At 52.9% G+C, this 23,120-nt stretch overlaps 1 protein-coding gene across 2 annotated transcripts in view; it reads right to left on the minus strand.

The window, feature by feature from the left end:
• Positions 1–1,419: 1,419 nt before the first annotated feature.
• The window catches only part of STK32C (serine/threonine kinase 32C), a 68,837-nt gene continuing 47,136 nt past the window's right edge, over positions 1,420–23,120 (minus strand). For both annotated transcript variants that reach the window (XM_074545465.1, XM_074545464.1), the window contains 10 exons: positions 12,112–12,263; positions 10,239–10,412; positions 9,761–9,798; positions 9,006–9,095; positions 8,199–8,302; positions 7,993–8,109; positions 6,521–6,646; positions 6,251–6,382; positions 5,560–5,627; positions 1,420–4,789 (listed from right to left, as the gene is read on the minus strand). In XM_074545465.1, the coding sequence (XP_074401566.1) occupies positions 4,672–4,789; positions 5,560–5,627; positions 6,251–6,382; positions 6,521–6,646; positions 7,993–8,109; positions 8,199–8,302; positions 9,006–9,095; positions 9,761–9,798; positions 10,239–10,412; positions 12,112–12,230 (1,086 nt within the window). In that variant the 5' untranslated portion in view covers positions 12,231–12,263 and the 3' untranslated portion in view covers positions 1,420–4,671. The remainder of the gene's footprint in view (positions 4,790–5,559; positions 5,628–6,250; positions 6,383–6,520; positions 6,647–7,992; positions 8,110–8,198; positions 8,303–9,005; positions 9,096–9,760; positions 9,799–10,238; positions 10,413–12,111; positions 12,264–23,120) is intronic.

A 23,120-nucleotide genomic window follows, 5' to 3' on the forward strand; every position in this document is an offset into this window, starting at 1 on the left:
TAGAGCCTTGCTCCTGGCCTTGGAGCACCTGGGACAGTGGGAGGTGTCCCTGCCCATGGCAGGGTGGAACAAGCTTTAATGTCCCTTCTCATGCAGACCATTCTGGAATTCTGTGGTTTCCCTCATTCAGCACCCTGATCAGCAGCAGGATCAATTGCAGCAGGTAAGAAAGACAAGGCTGGTTGGTGAGGGTTGTTTGTCCCTGGCAAATTCCAGTTGTCACTGTTTAGGATTTAGGCACAGTGGTGATGGCACAGGGCTGGCAGACACTGAGCTCTCCTGGCTGCTTGTGAGCATTTCAGTCCCTCAGTTTCCCCTGCCCTGGATTTCAGGGGTTTTATTTTCAGATTTCCCTGTGTGTGGGAAGCTGCCCTCGCTCTGTGACCCTCCCCTTTCCCCCTGCAGTGCACAGCCCAGCCCAGCAGGTACCCTGGGTGCCTGGGGACGCCCAGGAGGGTGCAGAAGGGACGAGTCAGGCTCAGACAGGGACTGTCTCAGCCTGCACTGCTCCTTTGAAGTGAGCAGCATCCCTGGGAGCTGTGTCTGTGCTGCCACCAGCGAGCAGCACGGTACAAGCCAGATAAATCATTCCTGCACTGAGGGGATCAAAGAGGGGAAGCGGAGATCTCCTGACACTTCCAGGAGTGCTTTTATTGAGGTTAGGATACAAAATCTGGGGCTGTGTAGGGAAATACCAAACCCCTGTGAGCCATGGCTGTGGAAATACCAAACCCTTCTGTGCTGCAGCGAGGTCGGGTCCTGCCCCGTGCCCTGCCCCTGTGCCCACCCTGGTGCCCCAGCATAGATGGCAGCAGGGCCAGAGTGGGCACAGCTGTCCTGTGGTGGTGTTCACAGGGGCCCAGAAGGCTGATTTATTATCTTATGATATACATTACATTAAAACTATACTAAAAGAATAGAAGAAAAGGTTCTCCTCAGAAGGCTGGCTAAGCTAAGAATAGAAAGGAATGATAACAAAGGCAGCTGTCTCAGACTCTCTGTCCGAGCCAGCTGGCTGTGATTGGCCATTAATTAGAAACAACCACATGAGACCAATCCCAGATGCACCTGTTGCATTCCACAGCAGCAGATAATCAATGTTTGCATTTTGTTCCTGAGGCCTCCCAGCTTCTCAGGAGGAAAAATCCTAAGGAAAGGATTTTCATAAAAGATGTGTGTGACACTGTCCCAGGCCAGTGCCAGGCACAGCTCTCCATGGAACACACACCCTGCCTGGGGCCGGCTGTTCCCCTTCCAGCACCTGGTTCTGAGCTGGTGGTGGTCCCACAGCTCCCGTCCCACCCAGCTCTGTGCCAGCTGGCAGTGTCCCACCAGCCCTGGTTCCAGCTGGGTTCCAGAACTCCAGCGTTTGGACGCTTCTGTGCTTTCAATACCCTGGGAATGACACCAAATCCTTGGCAATGTTAAAAATACACATTTATTACTCCACATGTGCAATGGCTTCCGACAGTATCTGCAAAAACACAGCCTTGTCATAACTTAAATATTCTGTGATGTGGTAAAATTGTCATGCAAGAAAATTACAGGAATGTATTAACATAAAATACAATGATATATTTACATATATCTGCACTGAAATAGTTTTTAAAAATACCCTCTCAAGGCAGCAGGATTTCAGTCCAGGGTCAAGTCCCTATTACTGGTATTTTTGCTATTATTTTATTACTCTTAAACTCTTTTGGCAAGCTCTGGAGTAATAGAGAATTGGCAACAGAAGAAATATCAGGACCTGACCTGCCATTTGTCTTATGCACAAAATTCCCAGTGAAGGCTGTGGAATTCAATGCAAACACTTAAAAATATGCAACTTTGCAAAACTTTGTAACACAACAGAGATAAGAAAACAATCTCATGGCAAGTGATTAAAGGAGAATAATTCATAGGTGCTGTAGACTTTTCACAGCAGATAATGGCACACACTGTATAAATCTGTCATACAAAAAATACAGGTATTTAAATATTTATGTACAGAAAATTCCTGTGTTCTGGCTGTGGTGGAGGTGCAGCCCAGAGCTGTTGGTGACACCTGCCAAGCTGGGACGTGGGACCAGGGCTCTGTCACGAGTTCACTGTGAGGTTGGCTCAGCAGCAGCAGCAGCAGCAGCCAGGGCTCAGCCAGAACAAGAACAAGGGCACCACCATGGGCACCACCACGGGCACCACAGCCATGCCCAGCCCAGCCTGTGCCAGGGCCAGGGAACACCCAGGGGAGTGGCACAGGGAGCAGAGAGGATCAGAGCCCAGGACTGCATTGTGGATGGGGTTAGCCAGACGTGGGGCACCATGGCAGGAGCCACAGAGATGTGCAGGGCCAACAGGACTGAGCTGGGCTCAGCTGGCACTGGCTCGCACAGGGACACGGCAATGGGGACACAGGAGGGGCCCAGAGAGGGGCACGGGGGGCAGGAGCACTGAAACCTCCACAGGGGTTCTGACAATGACAGTAACACTGAGCTGCTGTCACTGATGTTCCTGTCACTTGTCCCTTTTCCAATTGCTCTTTTCGTGCCATTTCTACTGCAGGGACTGAGTGCAAACAGGTGGCAATGAAACCTTGTCCCCCACGGGCTCTGGTGAGGTTATGCCCAAATATTATTTACGACCAAAACCAAGCACTCCAGCGCTGTGTCCACAGTGTCGCTCCCAGCCAGCACAGTGACCCACAGCTCTGTGTCCTCGTGCTGCTCTCAGGGACTCAGGTCCAAGTGTCCCCAGCACATCCCAGGGATGCACTGCTGGGTTCCAGGGTGCTGCCCAGGCAGCCAGGACCCACCCAGAGTGTTTCCCCTGGGCAGGAGCCGTTCCCTGGCATCCCCAGAAGCCCTCCTGGTTTGTGCCAGGTGCTGCTGTGTGGCACAATGCCCTGGAGCAGGGGAGTGCTGCAAGGGGAACGGGTGAGTGACAGAGAGAGGGCTTGGGCTGAGCAGGCTCAGTTTGAGAAGCAAGCCAGCTCCTCCCCACACACACCAACCCCCACCACACTTGTCTCTTGTCCTAAGGAAGCAATGAAAACATCGATTACACACGTCCTGTAACTGCCAACACCTCTCCTGGCCCGACAGCTTCTGGCTGAAGAGGATGTATCTTCATCACTCATCTGTGGGATGGTTTGGTCAAAAAATCAGCACTGCTCCTTGTCATTCCAATAGTCCAAAATTTTGCTGTTATTTACAGGAAGTTTCCAAATAGTGCAACGGAATTCACTGTAAAACCCTACCCACAGTGCTGGAGTAAATCACCTGCAATTCATAACTGGCTCTGCCCTGAAAATAACCATGCAACTGGAGCCAGAGCTGCAGCTCCCCTCCTCCTGCACAGCCCTAAAGAGTCCACTGAAAACACACCTCTGCACAAGTGCAGCCACACACTGATTCCCACATAAAACTGTGGGAGACACACACGCTGTGCCCTTGCCTGTGGAAGATCATTTTGTCCCATTCTGCCTTTCTGGTTTGTTCATGGAAACAGAAACCGCAGCAAAACTGGTGCTGCCAAAACCTGATCTGTTAAAAACACCTCCCATCCGTTTCTGCATTAGGAATGCCCAGCAGGGGTGCAAACAGTGCAGCCTGCAGTGCCTGGCACACACAGCTGCTGATGGCTGATGGTGACTGTGGTCCCACCACACACCTGGAGCAGTCCTGTGGCACTGCAGGGCTCGGGGGCACAGCAACCAAAACCCCTCCCTCTGCAGCAGTGAAGGCCCTGCAACAAGAAAGGCAACACCCACAGCTGGAGCAAGGGAAGATTTCCTGTCTTAGTAAGAAGTTAAGACAGGTATTGGCAAATTATATACAGTACTTGTACTTTACACTGAAAATAAAGTAAATCGAAGGGTGAAATACAATATTCCTGTCTTTCATAACCAAGCAGCCTTGCAAGGCCACCCACTCTGCCTCCAACAAAACCTCAGCCTGTGATAAACTGTGTCCTCTGAGCCTGGGCACATGGAGCCAGAGCCTCCAACCCATCCCACAGCTCCTCACTGCCTGCAGCAGACACAACAAGGAAGAAAACATTTTAAATGCATCTCAAATACACATCAAACCATTACCCAGCCCCTGAATAATCCATGGAGTGCACACAAAACATTAATTTGCCTTGAATCTGAAGGAACTGACAGGTGACACAGGGACAAGGAGGTGCCTGGGACATCCTTGTGCTGCAGGGCCCAAGCAGCTGGAGGCTCCCAGGAGCTGGTGCCAGAGCCCCGGGGCTGCTCTGGTTTGCACAGGGATTGCCCATCCCCAGAGCAGCATTTGTGAACAGGGAGTGCCAAAGCCAAGCTCACACCACCTCTTTGGCCTTCCTCCCTGCTCCTTGTCTCTCCCCGTGGGGCCCAAGGACATGGCTTCGTTCCCTGTCCTCTCACTGCATTAAAAACGTGTGGATCAGCAACCTGACACAAAACCAGAAAGACGAAATAAGTTGATCTCCTCCTGACAAGTTGCATAGGCCGTATCCTCCCCAGCAGGCAGCCATGGTGCGGGGCAGTCCTGTGGCAATCTGGCTCCTGGCCTGGCCATCCGCGGCCCGGGCAGTCCTGTGTGAATCTGGCGTGCTGCAGTCTCGGGGCAGCTGCCGGTGCTGTCCGGCGGGCTCGGGTGCTCGGCGCACCTGAGGGCAGTGAGGGCGGCGGCCAGCCCCGGCCTAGCTGCTGCCCGAGGAGCACACGGAGCTGCACATGTGCAGGGGCTCGGCCTCGGCCTCCTCGGTGGTCTCGGAGGCAGACACGGACTCGCTGGGCTGCTCCTGGCTCCTCTTTAGCCTGTGGGAGGCAGGAACAGGAGTTACAGAGCTGTCCCCAGGCTGTCCCCCACTCCCTGCTCGAGAGGCGCCTATGGCACAGCCACGGAGAATGGAGTCCTCCCAGAGCTCACACGCGGGTCATGGCAGAGCCCAGAGTATCAGCAAACCACACTGACCTGCTCTGAAATGCCCCAAAACAGCCTGCAGGGCTTCAGCCCACCCAGACCTCGGCCATGGGTGCCCACAGCACAGGCAGGCTCCTGCCAAGCCCTCCTGCACAGAGCCTGCCCCACGCTCTGCTCACAGACCCAACAGCCCCAGCCCTGGGGAAGCCGTGGCTTTAATCCAGCATTTCACTGCCGGCTGATCCCCACCAGGGACTGCTCCAACCTGAATGATCCTGCGAATCTATTCTATGTGTTAAAGATCTCCACAATCATTGAGTCCAACCTTCCTTGCCTTCATTTCCCAAAACATCATCTGCTGAAAGCAGGATGGGTGAGCAGGTGCCACGGGGGAACGGAGGCAGTGTCACTCACACGTGTTAAATCCCAGAAGTCTCTCCACAGCATATTTTATTTAATGGCACTCAATAATCCTTGATCTTGCCTCCCACTGTGGCTGGAGCCATTTTTCACACACAGGCAGACCTGAGCTCCTCTGCTGGCACCAGTCACCTGGGGCTAAGCCAGCAGCAAGGTGCTCCTGGCTGTCAGCCACTGGCACTGATTCCTAAGGGAAGTTAGAAAAAGGAATATTTTTCCATAAAAAAACACCCCACACACTCACTTCTCTCTGTTAAAGATGACAAAGTCCTGCTGGATAGCTTCAAGGCATTCCTGGAGATAGTCATTTTCCTATTGAAGAAAAACAAAACATGCATAAGCAGCCCCATCTGCATCTGACTGCTGCCTGCAGCCCCCAGCACTCCCAGCTGTGTGCAGGAGCCTCCAGCTGTGGGCAGGAGCCCCCGCCCCCCTGAACCTCAGCCCAACAGCTGGAGGCAGCAGGGCTGGTGCCTGGCTTTCACCAGGGGCTGGTGCCATCCATGGCAGCAGCTTTCCATAAAACACAGATCACACCACTCCTGACATAAACATAACTCATTTCTCCATGTATCCTGCATTTTGGGAGTGCTGTCAGCCCAAAGGGAGCTCAGGGAGAGCCCAGCACACAGCCCACGAGTGGGAGTCCCTGCCAAGGCACCCAGGGAGCTGCTGCCTTGTGCCCAGCCTGGGGCTGGGCAGGGACAGAGGCTGAACACACCAGACCTCTGCTGCTCATCTCACTTCCCAAAGTACCCACTACTGTGAAAGTCTGATCAAACTCCCATAAGAGGATACGTGGTTGTTGGAATGACTCCCTGGGCAAATGTTTTCATCCAAACAAACCCATGGCTCCCGCAGTGTGGCAGTCACAGCTGCAACACCCGCCCAGATCCAGCCTCTCCCAGCTGCACGTTACCCCAGGGAGCACATACAGACTGCGAGCTGTCTTTGCTGTTATCCCTTGACTTGTTCTTGGCGAGCCTCTTCTTCTTCTTGTGCAGGGGCCGTGACTCCAGGATCATCTCCTCCAGCTCGAAGGTGGGGTCGCAGTGCAGGCGGCCCTTCTGCCAGGACAGGGGACACACTGAGGTGAGGCACAGCAGAGACCCGGGCCCCCTGCCCCTCAGCAAAGCCCTGCTCTCACAGTGGCTGCTGCAGCGCGAGGAGCAGCCCCTGCTCACACAGCACAGGTGCCCACTCACGTTGGGGACGAAGGCCGGCTCCACGCGCTTCTCGCTCACGTCGCTCCACACCACGCCCGAGAGCTGGGCCGAGGCCTGGATGTGCGCCAGGCAGGAGAAGCGGTGCTCGGGATTCACCGTCAGCAGCTGGGGAGGGAAAAGCACTGCTGAGACAGCGCTGCAGAGAGCAGCATCCCTGCCAGAGGAGGGAGGCAAGGCAGCCAGCAGCAGCCTGCATGGCCAGCTGCAGGGCCCAGCCACGCCAAGGAGCCTTTCTGCTGGGGCAAATAGAGAACTCACTGCAGGAAAAACACCCAAGAAAACGTTCTGCAGGCACCCCAGTGCTCGGGGGGGACATGGGGGTCCCCTCCTGGCTGAGGGGGCTGCTGGCACATTCCTGGTGAGGATGGATTCCCTGGCAGCCCGGCTGCCCAGTAGATGGCAATGCAAACCCACCGAATGCACTGCCACAGCCTCTGCCAGCAACTCCTCATTAAACTGAATCTAATTATGCAAATTGCCTACCCAACATTAACTCATATCAGAGGCACTCATTTGCTGCCGGCAGCAGCTGCATCTTTCCTACAACAAACTCACCAGCTACTTTTCAAAGTTCTCAAGCAAGCCAGAGCTAAACCAGCTGCCCAACACATCCCAGCTTTCTGCAGCAGCAGCACGAGGAAAGCTGCAGAGCATTCCACAGAGCTGGAACCCCCAGCAGCTCCCACAGCCCTGTCAAACCCTTCAGCCCCAAAGAACAAGTGGGAGGGAGCAGCCAGTGCTGCAGTGCAGCTCCACCTCAGCTGCCATCCCAGCCAGAGGTGCTGCCTTTACAGGTGACACTGACCATGGAGAGGATGGGATGCTGGAAGGCACAATTCTAGCCCAGCTGGGAATCTGACTGTCACACCAAAACCAGACTTTTTGATCCCCTTGCTATCAAACATCATGCATCTTATTACAAGGATAATAAACACACAGCACACATAACTAATCATAGGGTCCCAGATTGGACTGGGCTGCAAGCTCACCTTGCCATGGCAGGGACACCTCCCACTGTCCCAGGTGCTCCCAGCCCCAATGTCCAGCCTGGCCTTGGGCACTGCCAGGGACCCAGGGGCAGCCACAGCAATAATTCCCAGTTCCAATATCCCATCCATCCCTGCCCTCTGGTTCTGGAAGCCATTCCCTGTGTGCTGTCTCTCTATGCCTTGTTCCCAGTCCGTCTCCAGCTTCTCCTGGAGCCTCTTTAAGCACTGGAAGGGACTTTAAGGTCTCCCTGGAGCTTCTCTTCTCAAGGCTTAACATCCCTAACTTTCCCCGCCTGTATTTTGTAAATTACTATAATTACTCTTATTATTCATTGTTTATTAATACGCTGATAATTCTCCAGCTAGTCCTGCCTGCACAGCAGCTGCCATCCAACCCAAAGCCACCCCAGAAGGACAATCCATCCAGCAATCGATGCAGCTCCACCCCAGCAGGGCCCTCACCTTGCGCAGCAGCGCGACCATTTCCTTGGACCAGGCTGAGGAGTACTGCACGCTGACGGTGCTGAAGAGCTGCACCAGGGACTCCACGGGGTTGTTGGAGTGGATGTCGTACGGCCTCTGGGGACAAGAGCACAAGGGTGAGGCGTGCCCTGTCCCTCTGGGCCAGCCAGAGCACACATTGAGGGCCGGGATGGCCGGAGCCCTACCCAGCCCCGCAGCAGCTCGTAGGCCATGATGCCCAGGGACCACCAGTCCACCTCGAAGGAATAGCCCGTCCCGCCGCTCAGGAAGGAGTGGAAAATCTCTGGGGCTGAGCAGAAAGGCACAACACACAACAGGTTATTCATTGCTCTCTACTGCAGTGGCTCATGTCATCAGTGCACAGAGCTTAGGGTGATCTTCCTGCACGGCTGCCCCAGGGCAGGCTGTGTGAGGCAGGGGAGCAGCAGCTGGGTGCCTGCCCTCACTGGGAACTGGGATGGCAGCCACCTGCAGGGACTGCAGCCCTCCCAGCACAGGACAGCACAACCGTGGGCCCCAGGAGACACCGAGTGCAAGGCTGGAGCCAGAGAGGGATGGGGAGCGCAGGAGGAGGAGGCTGCATGGGATGAGGAGGGCAGGGCAGGATGGAGGGGACTGGACAGGATGTAATGCAGAAGGCAGGACGGGACGGGACGGGATGGGATGGGATGGGATGGGATGGGATGGGATGGGATGGGACGGGCGGGACGGGATGGGATGGGATGGGATGGGACAGGAGGGGACGGGACGGGACGGGACGGGACGGGATGGGATGGGATGGGATGGGATGGGATGGGACAGGATGGGACAGGGTGACATGCCAGCCCCAATGCCTTCTCATTGGGAGTTCCCCTTCTCACACAATTGGGCTCTGCTGAAGCACTTGGACACGAGCACCAATGTCCTAAATTAACTGGATGGCCCTGGCTGGGGCAGCGTGTGCTGAGCACACAGAACACGACACAGGCACCAGGGCAGTGATTGTCTCTTACCCATGTATGGCTTTGTCCCAGCCAATGCTGTCGCTCTTTCCCCGTCCCTAATGATGGTTGCAATATTAAAATCTGTTAAATGGGCATGACCTTAAATAAAGACACATTTTAAGAAGGAATTAATGGCAGTGCAGTGTCAATGCAGAGTCAGAACACATTTTTTCATAAGCTTCTGCCCTCAGACAGGGTAGCACAGACACAGGCAGGTCAAGGTCAGATCCCATGGATCCCAAAGGTTTCCCAGGATTTGGGCTGGCCAGTGATTAAAGGGTAGGCAGCTTTGGGTTTTGATTTTGAATCACACTTGGAGCTAGCCAGCAACCCCCAGCAGCTTCAGCACTGGCCAAATTGCCCTGGTCAGAAGCTACAGGAGTGAAAAAGACACCAGGGAAACACAACACTATCACAGAACCACAGAATGCTTGGGTTGGAAAGGACTAAAAGATTATCTTGTTCCAAGCCCCTGCCATGGAGCTTCCACTAGACATGGGTGCTCCAAGCCACTGAAACCATTGAACTGCAGTGACTCCAAATTCCCAGGGCTGAAGTTGGGCTGACCATAGCACACTGGACAGGCCAGTTGGGTGACCCTCTCCACATTAAAAAGCACAGGGATGTTCAGGCAAACATGATCCAGTAAAAGCAGAGCAGCTTTTCCCACACTTTCCCCAGGTAAAAAGATATCCAGCACCCCGGACAGAATCTGTCCCTGGAATGAATGAGGGAGCAAACAAAGAGGAGCAGATTGATCCTACCTTGTTCATCGAGGAGGATGTTGTCTGGTTTTACATCTCTGGGAAAAGAAGGAAGATTACAGCAGATGGAATCTCAGTCAGACCAGGAATGAGACTCAATGACTAAAATCCTGCAATTGTTTATCTATCAAAAATTAGGAGCAAAGTAAACAAAAATATTCTAACACGAGGCAAGCCCGTTCATGATGCACTAGAAATAAGCATTTCCTGGGCAACTTGGTGAAAAACTGGAAGGATTAGACTTGTTTAGGAAGAACAGAAATTCCCAAGGAAAAGGAATAACAATACTGGGGATATTTGTGTGAAGCCCTGGATGGCTTTAACAGCTGCCCTGAAATGTTCAGTGCCCAGTGAAGCATCAGACTCCCTCTGGGTGGTGGAGGCAGGACCAGCAGCCAAGGGGGATCAGGAGCAGCGCCATGAGCCAGCCCAGGCCAGCAGGGAGGGTGCAGCAGGCCCAGCAGGGCTGTGGAGTTACCTGTGGATGATGTGCTGGCTCCGCAGGTAGTCGAGGGCCAGCGCCATCTCACAGATGTACAGTTTGACTGTCTCCTCAGTGAACTGCACGTTCTGCTGCAGGTGGTAGCGCAGGTCACCTCCCAGGAGCAGGTCCACCACCATGAACATGTCCTCCTCGTCCTGGAAGGAATACCTGCAGCACAGGGCAGTGGCTGAGCCTCCCAGGGCTCACAAACCCAGCCAGGCTTTTCTCCTCTCCTCATCACACAGCTCCAGGGACAACTGCATGTGGCCCCACCAAGGGCACAGAATCCCAGAATCGTTTGTGCTGGAAAAGCTCTTTCAGACCTTCGATTCCAACCATTTCCAGCCCTGCCAAGGCCACCACTGCCCATGTCCCCAGCTGCCACAACCACATGGCTTTTAAATCCCTCCAGCTCCCTCAGCCCCTCCTGGGGCTCCAGCCCCTTCCCAGCTCTGTTCCCTGCCCTGGACACACTCCAGCCCCTCAAGGTCCTTGCAGTGTTGGCCCCAAAACTGAAGATGCAGCTTTGCTGCTTGCACCTTCACAATCAAGTAGGTCCACCTCAAGATGCTTGCTTGTTTTTAAATCAATTCCTACACTAAGCAATGTTTCCCTGAAAGAGATGAGTATCCCAGGTAATGTCCCCCTGCTCACCCCGTCACTGTCCCTGAGCAGCTGTGCCATGTCAGCCCACCAGCACAGAGCTCAGGCTCTGCCAGCCAGACTTCAGGGAAACTTCACATTTTCAACTGCAAACAATCTCATGAAACCTTCTTAAAATATCTCAGCCTATCTTAAAGATGAATTGGAAAACACAACTGCTAATTTAACCAGATAAACCAGGAAAAGAGATTTATATTTACTGCGGAGTAAACCGCCTCTCTAAATCTGCTGTGGGTCCCACGGGAGACTGACAGCAGTGGGGATACACCAAACAACACTCATTGTTATATTTGGTGACTGCACTTCCAAGGAAAGAGTATGTGGGATTGTATAATACTTATGAATCATTCACTTCTGCTCCCATCTTAAATGTAGGTTTATTCTAAAACTATGAGACCAAAGGGTTTGCTACGAGAACAAGTTCTCTCCAGAATTTCATTGCTTGTCGGGAAAAACATTTGCAATTGCTAAGAAACCGAAAAATATCAATATTAACTCAATTGGCTATTCTGGAGCAATGGATCAACAAAACAAATGTGACACATCACCCACTTCCATCACTTTGGGTATAAAACTTCCTCAATTTTTAGAAGTCTCCCCCTCCCCACCAGGCTGGCTCACATCCAGCAGTGCAGGAGGGGAGGGGGCCCTTCACTGGGTAGGAAGGCTGAGAAAGGACAGATCACTGGAGCAGGGGGTCCCAAGGCCTCTGCCTAGGGCTCATCCCAAACTAACCAATGACACTGGGATATAATGCTCTGCTTTCTAAAACTGTAAATTAGTTTTTCCTGCAAAATTTGATAATGATGTGTCTGAGCTCCAAAGGAATGTGTTTGATTTGGCCAGTGAGTGTGATGCAAAGCACACCAAGGGATGCTGGTGGGCTTAGGGGTCGATGTGGTTGTGGGGCAGAGGAGACAGACTGCAGCCTTTGGCACTGCCTAGACAGGACACTTTTCCCAGGCATTGCCAACTCAAGCTATTTGCTAGATTTCAACCTGATTTTAAGAATGTTTTTTAAAATTAGATGTCGCTCAGTAATGAGGATATTTCTGCCAGTGCACACAGAGTGAAGTCATTATTGAGCAACTTGAAATGCCAGTGTTTGTAGTGATCTGCTGCTGAAAAAGTTATGAGAGCCCCTGGGATTATCGGGTGCGTGGCTGTGCGAGGCTGGGGAGGGGATGGGGAGGGAGCTGCTCACCAGAGATTGACCAGGAACACGTGCTCGATCTCCTGCAGGATCTCCAGCTCTCGGAACACGTTGCGCACCTCATCTCTCTCGATGCACTGCTGCTTGTTCATGTACTTCATGGCGTACATCTTCTCTGTGTCCCTCTTCTGCACGATGCACACCTGGGCACGGAGGAGAAAACAGTCAGGAGCACGTCCCACATCCACATCTGCTGCTTTGAGAGCTGAGAGCACTCTGCTCAGCACCTCACCCCCCACACATCCCTGATCCCTAGGCTGACACTCGTACCTACGGACAGCAGCATGCCTGCTCTCAGTGCTGTGCCTGACTGGGGAGTGCGTGGGCTCTGCTCCAGCCCACTGCCCATCGGATGCTGCAGCTGCCTCCAGGGCATGATGGCTGGTCTGGAGAGCTTTCCAAAGGGACAGCACTTCCAACAACTGTGTGGGAGCTGTGAGACACCTCTGGGCTCACTGTGCCCGGATGGAAAGCAGAGACAGGCAGCCACAGGGTTCCGTGCCAGCCTCGCTGCCCCGCTGCTCACAGCACTGCTCTGAGGGCAGCTCTCACCTGCCCGCACATTGCTGGGCTCCCCAAGGGGAGAATAATCCCTTTGGGCAGCAGAAAGTGACCAAAACGCAAAGTGGTTACAACAACAAAGACCTGGCCTGGAGGGATACCCAGGTCTGTCCCTGGAGCCCTGCTCTGCTGCGGGCACAGAGCCCCCAGGCTGGCACCGAGCCCCAGGGCTGGCACCGAACCCCGAGCCCCTGGGCTGGCCCTGCCGCCCCCCTCAGCTCTGCTAATGACACCTTCATTACCAAGGTGACTGCTTTCCCAAGAGCTAATTAGCTATCACGGTAACTCTTTTTAAATTACTAATGGCATGTCTACATCTGCTATAATTATGCCTGCCCTCTGTTAATTATCAGCCCTGGCGGTAATTAGGATGAGCTGGATACGCTCCCTGGGCAGCTCGGCCAGGGTGAGCAGGCAGAGAGCAGGTCCTGCTTACACTGAGTGGAACACAGAAAGGGAATTTCTGTGGGTGGCAGGGAACCGAGACAGGTGGGAGCCGCAAGCGCTCTGTGCCTCTACACGCTGCCACTAATAACCATGTGCAAGTGCTAATGGTGCTCGGTATAATATCATCAAGGACACGCTGCCGCCAGGAGGTGACAAAATAATGGGTGGTTATCGTTAGCCTGATATACCCCCTAATTAGCGATGCACAGGAATTACCGCGATTATTTTCCGCCGTCGTTACAACTGCGGTGAGAGCTGAAAATCAGCTGTTGCCATCACTCTCTGCACACCTCAGAGCTCACAACAAGGGCACCTCGTGGGCACAGTGACCTGAGCTGTCTCCCTGCGTCTGGACCCCTCCGGTGCCCATGGGCGAGCAGAGCCCTTCAACTCCAGCTGCCACAGACTGTTCCAGATACAAAACATAAGGGAAAACCTTCTTCATGCAACTTAATAATAATAATAAACGACCTACCACAATGCACACCACTGGCAGGATCCAGCCCCTGCCTAGAGCAGGCTGAATTGGTTGTTCGTTCAATAAACCAGGCAAAAATATATTTTATATATTCTTTGAGCAGCAAAGCCCTAACAATTTTCCTTTAAAACATGGTCATTGCTGTAGAACTGCTCTGAAAACAATCCAGTCCTCTGGGTAACAGCCATCAAGGCGCTGAGCAACACTCTCCCCTGATGGCAGCTTATTCCACATTATTGCTGGAAGCTCATTAATTTCTAGGTCCTTTATTTTTTAGGTTGTGACTTGCTGTACCTTAATGAGTATTACATGTTATTCTGATGTCATTTGTCTCTTGTTTCTCCACAGTGAAAATGGGAGCCCAGCATAATAAATGAGAAAATGATGAAAACTTCATGTACTCTGTAATTATGATAAACAGTTTTCTGCAATGGAACAGCATCACCTCCACGCAGAGCAGCACCAGTTCTGGGCACTCTGGGAATGTTTGTTCTCTGATTTCTGTGGGAAAAGTGGATGTCAGTGAAGAGGCTGCCCTGCAGCTGAGCCCGTGGCGTGAGCGGGGGCTGCCCTGTGCCCGTGGGGCTGCCTGAGGGCACAGTGAGCCCCATGGCCCAGGGACAGCTTGGCAGGGCACGGAGAGCCCCAGGGACAGCTGGGCAGGGCACAGTGAGCCCCAGGGACAGCAGGACAGGGCACAGCGAGGCCTATGGACAGCTGGGCAGGGCACAGAATGAGCCCCAGGGCACATGGACCGCTGGGCAGGGATGCTGTGTCTGCAGCACAGCCACCACCCGGTACTGATCACATCACACCGCTCTTGGTCAGGGTCTAACCCGGGTCAAACCAACACCAGGAGCAGTGCTGGTGCTGCCTGGCTGGGCTCAGCCACTCGCTGCCCCTGCCACAGGCAGCGACCATTCCTAAAGTGCCCCTGCTTACAGACATGCATCAATGTGTTTGTGTCCCCCAAAATGCTAGTGACACAAAACGTATCTTTTTCTTTTTGTGCTTCTCTGTTCATGCATCAGTTCCTGGGGAAGGAATAAACATCTATTTGGTCTCAAGTCAAGAGTGCGTTTTTTAAATTAATCCATTTTCAGGCAAGACTACAATGCAGAGCTAGGCAAGAAGCAGAAATGACTGTGTCCTCGTTCTGCACATTGCAGCCACACAAAGGCAGTGTTTGGTGGTTAAATACAGCCATTAGGAGAACGAATGGAACGGAGCCAGCCCTGCGAGGCAGAAGGCGGGCAGCAGCTGGGAGCGGATTGCTCAAGACACGGCACATAAAAGCTTTCCCAGAGCCCCAGATACGCGGGCATGTGTGCAGCCGCCCATCCCGCAGGGACGGCCGGAGCGCCCACCCAGGACTGCAGCCAGGACAGGGACAGGCGACGACCCCCGGGCCCCCTTCATCCCAGGCCCCCTTCACCCCCGGGCTGAGACAGAGGCAATGTCTGTGCTGCCACAGTGACATCACCTGCGCTGTCAGAGTGACGTCACCTGTGCTATCCCAGTGACAACACCTGTGCTGCCACAGTGACAACACCTGTGTTATCCCAGTGACAACACCTGCACTATCCCAGTGACAATATCTCTGTTATCCACCAGTGGCAATATCTGCGCTGTCACAGTGACAACACCTGTGTTATCCCAGTGACAATATCTGTGTTATCCACCAGTGGCAATATCTGCGCTGTCACAGTGACATCACCTGTGCTGTCACAGTGACAACACCTGCGTTATCTCAGCGACAATACCTGTGCTGCCACAGTGACATCACCTGAACTGTCACAGTGACAACACCTGTGTTATCCCAGTGACAACACCTGTGCTGTCACAGTGACATCACCGAACTATTCCAGTGACAACACCTGCGCTATCCCAGCAACAATACCTGTGATGCCACAGTGACATCATCTGAACTATCATAGTGACAACACCTGTGCTGCCACAGTGACAACACCTGTGCTGTCAGAGTGACATCACCTGTGTTATCCCAGTGACAATACCTATGCTATCCCAGTGACATCACCTGTGCTGCCACAGTGACATCACCTGTGTTATCCCAGTGACAACACCTGCACTATCCCAGTGACAATACCTGTGCTGCCACAGTGACATCACCTGAACTGTCACAGAGACAACACCTGAACTATCACAGTGACAACACCTGTGCTGTCACCCCAGCTGGCAGCTCAGCTGAATCCCTACCCTTCCCAGCCTGGCACACTGCCTCCAGCAGGCTCTGCCTTTTCTCCTTTAGAAATCCAATAACTTCTTGCCCTGCTGATTCTGAAGGAATTCATCAGGCTGAAATCCCCACTCAGATGAGAGGTCACCTAATCATTTGCCCACATGTCCTGACTCAGCCTTGCTATCCAGGGACAGCAGAGTGTTCCTGGGCTCAGACAAAGCCATTCTGGGCAGGGTGCATGCAGTTGGTAAACAGTGGGGACGGCTCTCCCTGGGCTGCACAAAGACCTTGTTTCCTCCTGCATTTGCAGAGGTCACCCAAAGTGAAGGCACTCGTGGCCCCTGAGGGACGTCACAAACCCACAGCTGACTCAGGGATCTGTCTTTGGGCCTGAACTGGGAGCACTGGGTCTCCTTGAATTTCTGCTCCTTTGGCTTCTGCCTCTGTAAGACGAGAGCGGTGCCCTGAAATCCTCCCACACACGGACACTGTTGACTGCAGCTGAGCCACAGGGACATTTCAGCGTACAACCTGGATTTCACTCGTCTTGTTTTCAGAGCAGAGGCAAGGCTCAGAGTCAGCCAACACTACACACCTACATCAAACACCTTAATCCCCCCGGTTCCGAACTGCAGTCACTGCTCCAGTTTATAAAAATGCTTCTTTGCAGTGGTTGCACCTTGCCCACATATATTGATTTCTCCTCCAGCTTCTGCTGGGTGTTTATCCCTCCCTGTTTTCCCCAGTATCCACAGAACTGCCATTTACCAGAAAGACTGAAAATTGAAATGAGGAGCATTAACATGAAATTGCCCATGGCACCCAGAAGCATCAGCAGGCTCTGGGACTGCGTGGGGAGAGAAGTCTCTGCTGTGGGGGCAGCACAGCAGCAGCCTCGGGGTGCTGGGGACACGGGAGATTTGTAGCCTCTGGAAGAACTGAGTCTTTCATCCTCAAGGACCAGAAGCAGCGAGAAGGCACTTAGCATGATGTAGAAACAGCTCAAGCTTTTTTGACAACTGATTTCATTTTGAGCACTAAATTTTACTTTGGAGACAGACTGCAAGGGCGAGGATAAACTGGACAATTGTGTTCACTGGTTTTTTGAGCTTGTTGAGCAAAGAGTAAAGCAGGTGAGAAGGGCTTTATTGCACCTGTGCACTGCTGAAAGGATAACCTCAATACTGACTTCTAACAAGTTCATCTCCTTTAGCCAAGCTCTTTTGAATGGCTCAGCTCTTACACTAAGCCATTATTCACTTTTCCCAGGGTTTCCATCCTTTAGAAAGTGGCTGGAGGGAGATCCGTGTCACCCAGCGTCCCCAGGTCCCCTCTGCTTTGCTCTTGTAACAAGAATTGCAGGCAGAATCTTGCCAATTAGCTATTAAAAAAAAAATAAAATTAAACTCTCAGCTGCTATCAGGAAAGCTGCAAAGAGGGATCACTGTCTGGGCATGGCCACAGCTGCACAGGACACAGAACTACTTCCCCTGGCATTCAAATGCATCTTTGTATCTATATTGTATTATGATGGTGCTGTTGGCAATTAAAATACAACCCTTCCCTGGTAATTAGCGTCTGTGTAACACTGGTAATCAAAAACTTCATAACAATTTGTTCTACAATCCTCACATGTATCAAGGATAAAACCAGCTAATCCAATTATTTTGTAGGCATAGCCAAGAGAACAAAGCCTGCAGCTCCTCTCAGGTGTATCTGCAGTGACACAATTCAGTGTCAGCGATCCACCCAGCACACGAGCCATGGGCACAGCTGGATGAAGCTGCTGGAAGCATCTCCCACAGGCACCCCAGGAGCAGCTCCCTGCACCAGCAGGCCCAGAAGGGGCAGGCAGCCCCTCAAGGATGCTGCTGGTCCCTCCAAGGGGCTCCCCCTCCACCATGCTGACCCAGAGCTTGGTGCCATGAGCACCAAGAGAGACACAAACACTGATGGACGCCAGCACCTGCAGCCCCTCTCCATCCGCTCAGGGCTGTCCTGGGAGGGAGCTCTGGGCACAGGAACCCTTTCACACCTACCCTTAGCGGGCAAGGGGCCCAGTAACACCCAAGGGGACTGAGGCACCGAGTCTGGCCCGGGGCTGCAGCTGCACACAACCTGCGCGTGACAGTGACACCCGCCCCACGCTCAGCGGGGACACGGAACCCTAACTGTGTGACCCTGAATAAAAACTGACTCTGAATCAATCCAAACCCTCCACTGCCTCACTGCAGAGCTTACTGCAGCAGCGCTCTGTCCTGGAGCAGCTCTGCCAGCAGTGTCCCTGGCAGTGCTCTCTCAGCCATTGTCTCCAGCACACAGAGACCCGTCTGCAGGAGCAGGACATCTGCTGCCATCCCCACCTCCCCATGTGCAGTGACCCAGCCCAGGGAACACCAACGTGACAGGGCTGCTGGCTGTGACAACAGCACCCCTCAGTCTTTCTCCATCCAGCTCACAGAAGGGATGGTTTGGGTTGGAGGGACCCCAAACCCACCCAGTGCCACCCCAGCATGGCAGGGACCCCTCCCACTGTCCCAGGCTGCTCCCAGCCCTGTCCAGCCTGGCCTTGGGCACTGCCAGGGATCCAGGGGCAGCCACAGCTGCTCTGGGCACCTGTGCCAGGGCTGCCCACCCTGCCAGGGAACAATTCCCAATTCCCAGTATCCCATCTGAATCTCTAAAGTTGCAGTGGTAGCCAGACAAGAGGGACCCTCAGGAGCCATGCTCCAAGTACAAGGTTATCAGCTTGACAAATCTGCCTTCACATCTTTAAGTGCTGATTTTGTTTCCATTTCCAGACACCTTGCCACGTTTCACTCCTTAAGATATTTTTCATGGAGCCTTACAACTTTAGTTTTTCCCTGTTGAAAAGCTGTGCTTTTCCACAGGATTGATGGACTCATCTGTCAGAACACCATAAATCATTAAAATCTCTTTTATGCAGCACTGCTGTTCGCTGCAGCCAAGTTGTAACAGCAGCTGATGAAACTTTTATTCACAGCAAGCCTGTTGGTGTTTCCAGGTCGTGTCAACACTTCTGTAAAAAATCTCTTTCTCAGCTGCTTATGCTAGAGCCAAGAAAGTCTTCTGACCCAAAATAACACCTGCTGTTCCCAACAGCACTTCAGTGTGCTGTGTATCAGAGGATCACAGACTCCCAGACTGGCCTGGGTTGGAAGGGACCTTAAAGACCATCCAGTTCCAGCTCCCTGCCATGGCAGGGACACCTTGCACTGTCCCAAGCTGCTCCAAGCCCTGTCCAAACAGGGCTTGGACACTTCCAGGGCTCCAGGGGCAGCCACAGCTGCTCTGGGCAATCTCAGTGCCTTCAATCTCGAGTCCTAAGGACGTGTTTCGGTGCTTCTGAGCCTCCCTGGGGCTCAGCAGACCCCTGTGGATCTGTGTCCCCTCTGGGTGTGCCCACACTCTGTGTGCAGGCAAAGGAAACCACATGTGCAGGTGCAGCTGGCGTGGCTCAAAACACAGGAAAAGCTAAGCATGTCCATGTTTTTGTTGTTTTTTTTTTTTTTCCAGAATGAGCCTTATTCTGTCTCACTCACACAAATGGGACAGCCAGCACACTGAAACTATGTCAGGGAAAGCTCTCCTCATTGGCACCCTGCAAATGGGGCTGAGGCATCTATCAGGGAACATTTCCTCATTTCCCTGCAAGGAATCATGGAAGGGGGCTGCAGAATGGTATCTACAGGGTCTGAGTCCTGACTTAATGCCATTTGAGGTGGTTCAGAGCAAGCATTTCCCTTTAATGTCACGCTGAGAAAATAAGGTCCCATCAGACATTAAGCAGATGTTTCTGTAATTGAGTTTGGATATGGGGGATTATTTGACTTGAAGCTCCAAAACACGTGTAGATTTCTCTTCCTCAGGAGAGACACTAATCCAAACAAACAAGGAGAAACTGCAGAAGTGACAGCAGAGAGCCCTAAAGAACAAAAAGGAAAGAGAAGTGTTTTTCCTTGCTTTTACTTGTCCTGGTTCTCCACCCCTCCCCCTGCAGACCAGCGGAGCCCCACCACCAGCAGACACCCCAAACCTGGTGTCTTCCCTCCGGGCTCAAACACAAACGCAGACATTTGGGACGCCCCTCTGGCACAGCCCTGGGCACATCCCTGGTGGGGCACGGGGTGATTTGCTGACCCCCAGGCCACGGAGCAGCCCCTGAAGGGCACAGGGGCCGTGCTGGCACCGTGAGGAGAGCAGGGAGGAGCACAGCCCAGGACATGTGTTCTGGAGCTGTCACACTGCCTACAGAAAGGCTGTCAGGCATCTACATTCTGTCTGGCTTTAATCACATGCTCAGACATCTCTACTGGGCTTTTCCTTCTCAATAATTAAAGTAGAATGATGAAAACTCAGACCAACCTGCACAGATCCCTGAAGACACTGTGACCCATCTTTCTGCCTTTTGGGTGGATCCAAACCTGGATCCAGCATTTCCTCCAGCTCAGCAGCACTCCATAGATTTACATGAGCACCTGGACCCCTGTGCACAGCCACAGCTAACGAGCACTGTCTGAATAAATCGTGCAATGTTTTCCTGTGGGCGACACACATTTTGAGTTATGTCTAGTATTTGGAGCCATCTCTCCTTATGGCCATGATTACATTCTGTGATAGGCTGGTTAAAGAGGCAAAATGATTTGTTTTAGCTACATATTTGACAGATATTGGGAACAGAAAGAAATCTAATTACTTCCAACGAAGATTGGAGGGCCTTATTTAATCTGTGAATGTAAATTGATGTTGAAGTTCCTTGACCCCAAGGCAAGAACACTGGCTGTGCTATTTTGAAAAGCCTCATCACTCATCCTGACCCGGCCCTGATGGGCACTGGCACTGAGACCCAAGTAGCCCCAGTATCCTCGTTTGTTTGTGCTGCTGCCACAACACGCCCCCAGGCACCAAACTTCCCTTCTGTGCTGGAGGAAATAAACACAGGTCTTTCTTTTCAGCCAAGAAAGGAGGGGATACTCGTGTTTCACAGCGCAAACCCCTCAGGAGGAATCAGTGCCACTTGCAGCCCAACGCTTGATTTTCCCTCGGCAAAAGCTTGCTCCATTGAGCTGGTGTTTAGCACCAGGCTGCACAAAGGGATCAGCTGGAAGGGCAGCTGTGGAGGCTGGGCAGGTGGGGATCCCTGCCAGAGTGAGGGCACGGGGCTGGGGTGGGCCTGGCCCCGAACCCCTGCCCCTCCTGGCTGCTCCCCTTCCCCTGCACTGCAGGCACTGCCTGGCCCCAAGGAGCCTGCACAAGCCTCGTGAGCCTTTCCATCACACCCACCAAACAGCACTCCATTGCCTCAAGCTACCAAAACAAAGAAATGCACTTTATATTCCTCCATGTTTCCAAGGATAGGACTCCTCTGCCCAGGAACACTCTGCAAATGTCAGAATCACAGGATGCCTTGGGTTGGCAGGGATCCTAAATCGCACCCAGTGCCACCCCTGCCATGGCAGGGACACCTCCCACTGTCCCAGGTGCTCCAGCCTGGCCTTGGGCACTGCCAGGGATCCAGGGGCAGCCCCAGCTGCTCTGGATAACAACCTTATCCTGACAAGCCCAAAGACAGCAGCAGGGGCTAAAATCGAGTTCCGGAGCAGAGCAGAGCTGATGTGAGAGCCCGAGCATGCAGCAGCCCCCAGAGCCCTGCATGGGCACACAGGGGGCACCATCCCACCATGGGGTGAGGGCTGCCTCCTGGCAAACAGCACTGCTCCAGCTGGGCTGGTGCTGGGTAATCCTCACTTTGGTTTGGTTTCACTGCACCACTTGCTGTACATGAACAGATAAGTATTGCATACTGCACTGCCCTTTGTTGAGAGGAATTTTTAGCACTTACTTTTAAAAACAATTTTTAGATCAGAAGTAATAATATGGCACAACAATCTTACTGCAACTCCTTGAGAAAACGACAGGAACAGAAGGAATCTTGATGAATTTTGGACATAAATAGTAAGTAAACGGGAGGTGAGGGTGGAAAGCAGAGACACAAAAGGCTTCTGTTCAATACACATGGTTTCCTTCCATGATCTTCTTTCTTTAAAAATTCTCATGGACTTACACTCCAGAGTGCTTTCCAAAGGGAGGTAAAATCCCTGACCATACGGATAAAATATAGTCTGTCCCAAATGTGACAGGTCAGTAAGAAGAAAAAAGTATTAAGAAAAAGTAAGAAAAGCCAATTTGCAATTGTCAAAGTGATCCTGTACTTACAGTTTCATTTCAGAGAACAAAATGGCCAGTTGGTACAAAAATGGAAAGCACTAAATTTAGAATTTGTCAGCATTTTCACTCCTGATATTTTAATTTTATGGAACTATTGAAACAGACGTGATTTTGCTGTGCACATTGCATAAATAACAATAAAGTCCAGGCCTTTTCAGCAGGTGACCCTCGCTGGGTTGCACCTGAGGGCCCCTCACCCCAGGCTTGGCAACGGCACCATGGATGGACAGAGCAGGGGGAAGGAACCCAGACCCACCAAAAACCACAGCCCAGTACTCATGCTGCTCCCAAAGCTGTCTGTGTCTCCTGGCTGTGCTCTCAGGAGCCCTTTGCAGTGACAGCCTGGGCAGGCTGACCCTTCACGGCCCATTCTCCAGTGCCCCGTTCCTGGGTTGGCAGTGGCGTTGAGCACACAGAACATCACACAGACAGAAAGAGCAGGTGCCACGGGAGTTTGTGTCCCTGTCCCTGTCCCCTCAGCATGGGCAGGGAAGGCGGCGTGGAGCAGCCCCAGGCACAAGAAGGGCTCTGGTTTTGCAGAGTGGGGCTCTCCAGGCCCCGTTCCTGGGCTGACAGTGGCATTGAGCACACAGACACATCACACAGACAGAAAGAGCAGGTGCCACAGTGGTTTCTGTCCCTGTCCCTCCCTCAGTGTGGGCAGAGAAGGCAGCCCTTCTCTGAGAGTGGAGCAGGCACAGCTCCCAGGGAGGGCTCTGGTTTTGCAGAGCAGGGCTCTCCAGGCCATGGGCAGCACCTGTCTCACTCCCAAACACGGCCCCACAACTCCTGAGCCCACACCTGGGCCCTGGGGGCTCTGTGCAAGGGACCCTTCAGCTGGAGGGGACACCCACCCCTCCACACCACCTTTCTGATCCCCCTCCACAGGTTTACCCCACAACAGCCCTTCCCACATCCCCTTCTTGCCCCTCTCCACAGTCCAACACCATTCATCGGGGAAACAAGGCAAATGGCCACCTCAGAAGACAGGAACAGAGGGGATTCCAAAGGAGAAGGGCTGTCAGGAAGACTGGGAGGGGTAGAAGCCCCTGGTGTGCTCATCCC

Source organism: Zonotrichia albicollis, chromosome 7 (genome assembly GCF_047830755.1).
Source record: "Zonotrichia albicollis isolate bZonAlb1 chromosome 7, bZonAlb1.hap1, whole genome shotgun sequence".
NCBI lineage: Eukaryota > Metazoa > Chordata > Aves > Passeriformes > Passerellidae > Zonotrichia > Zonotrichia albicollis.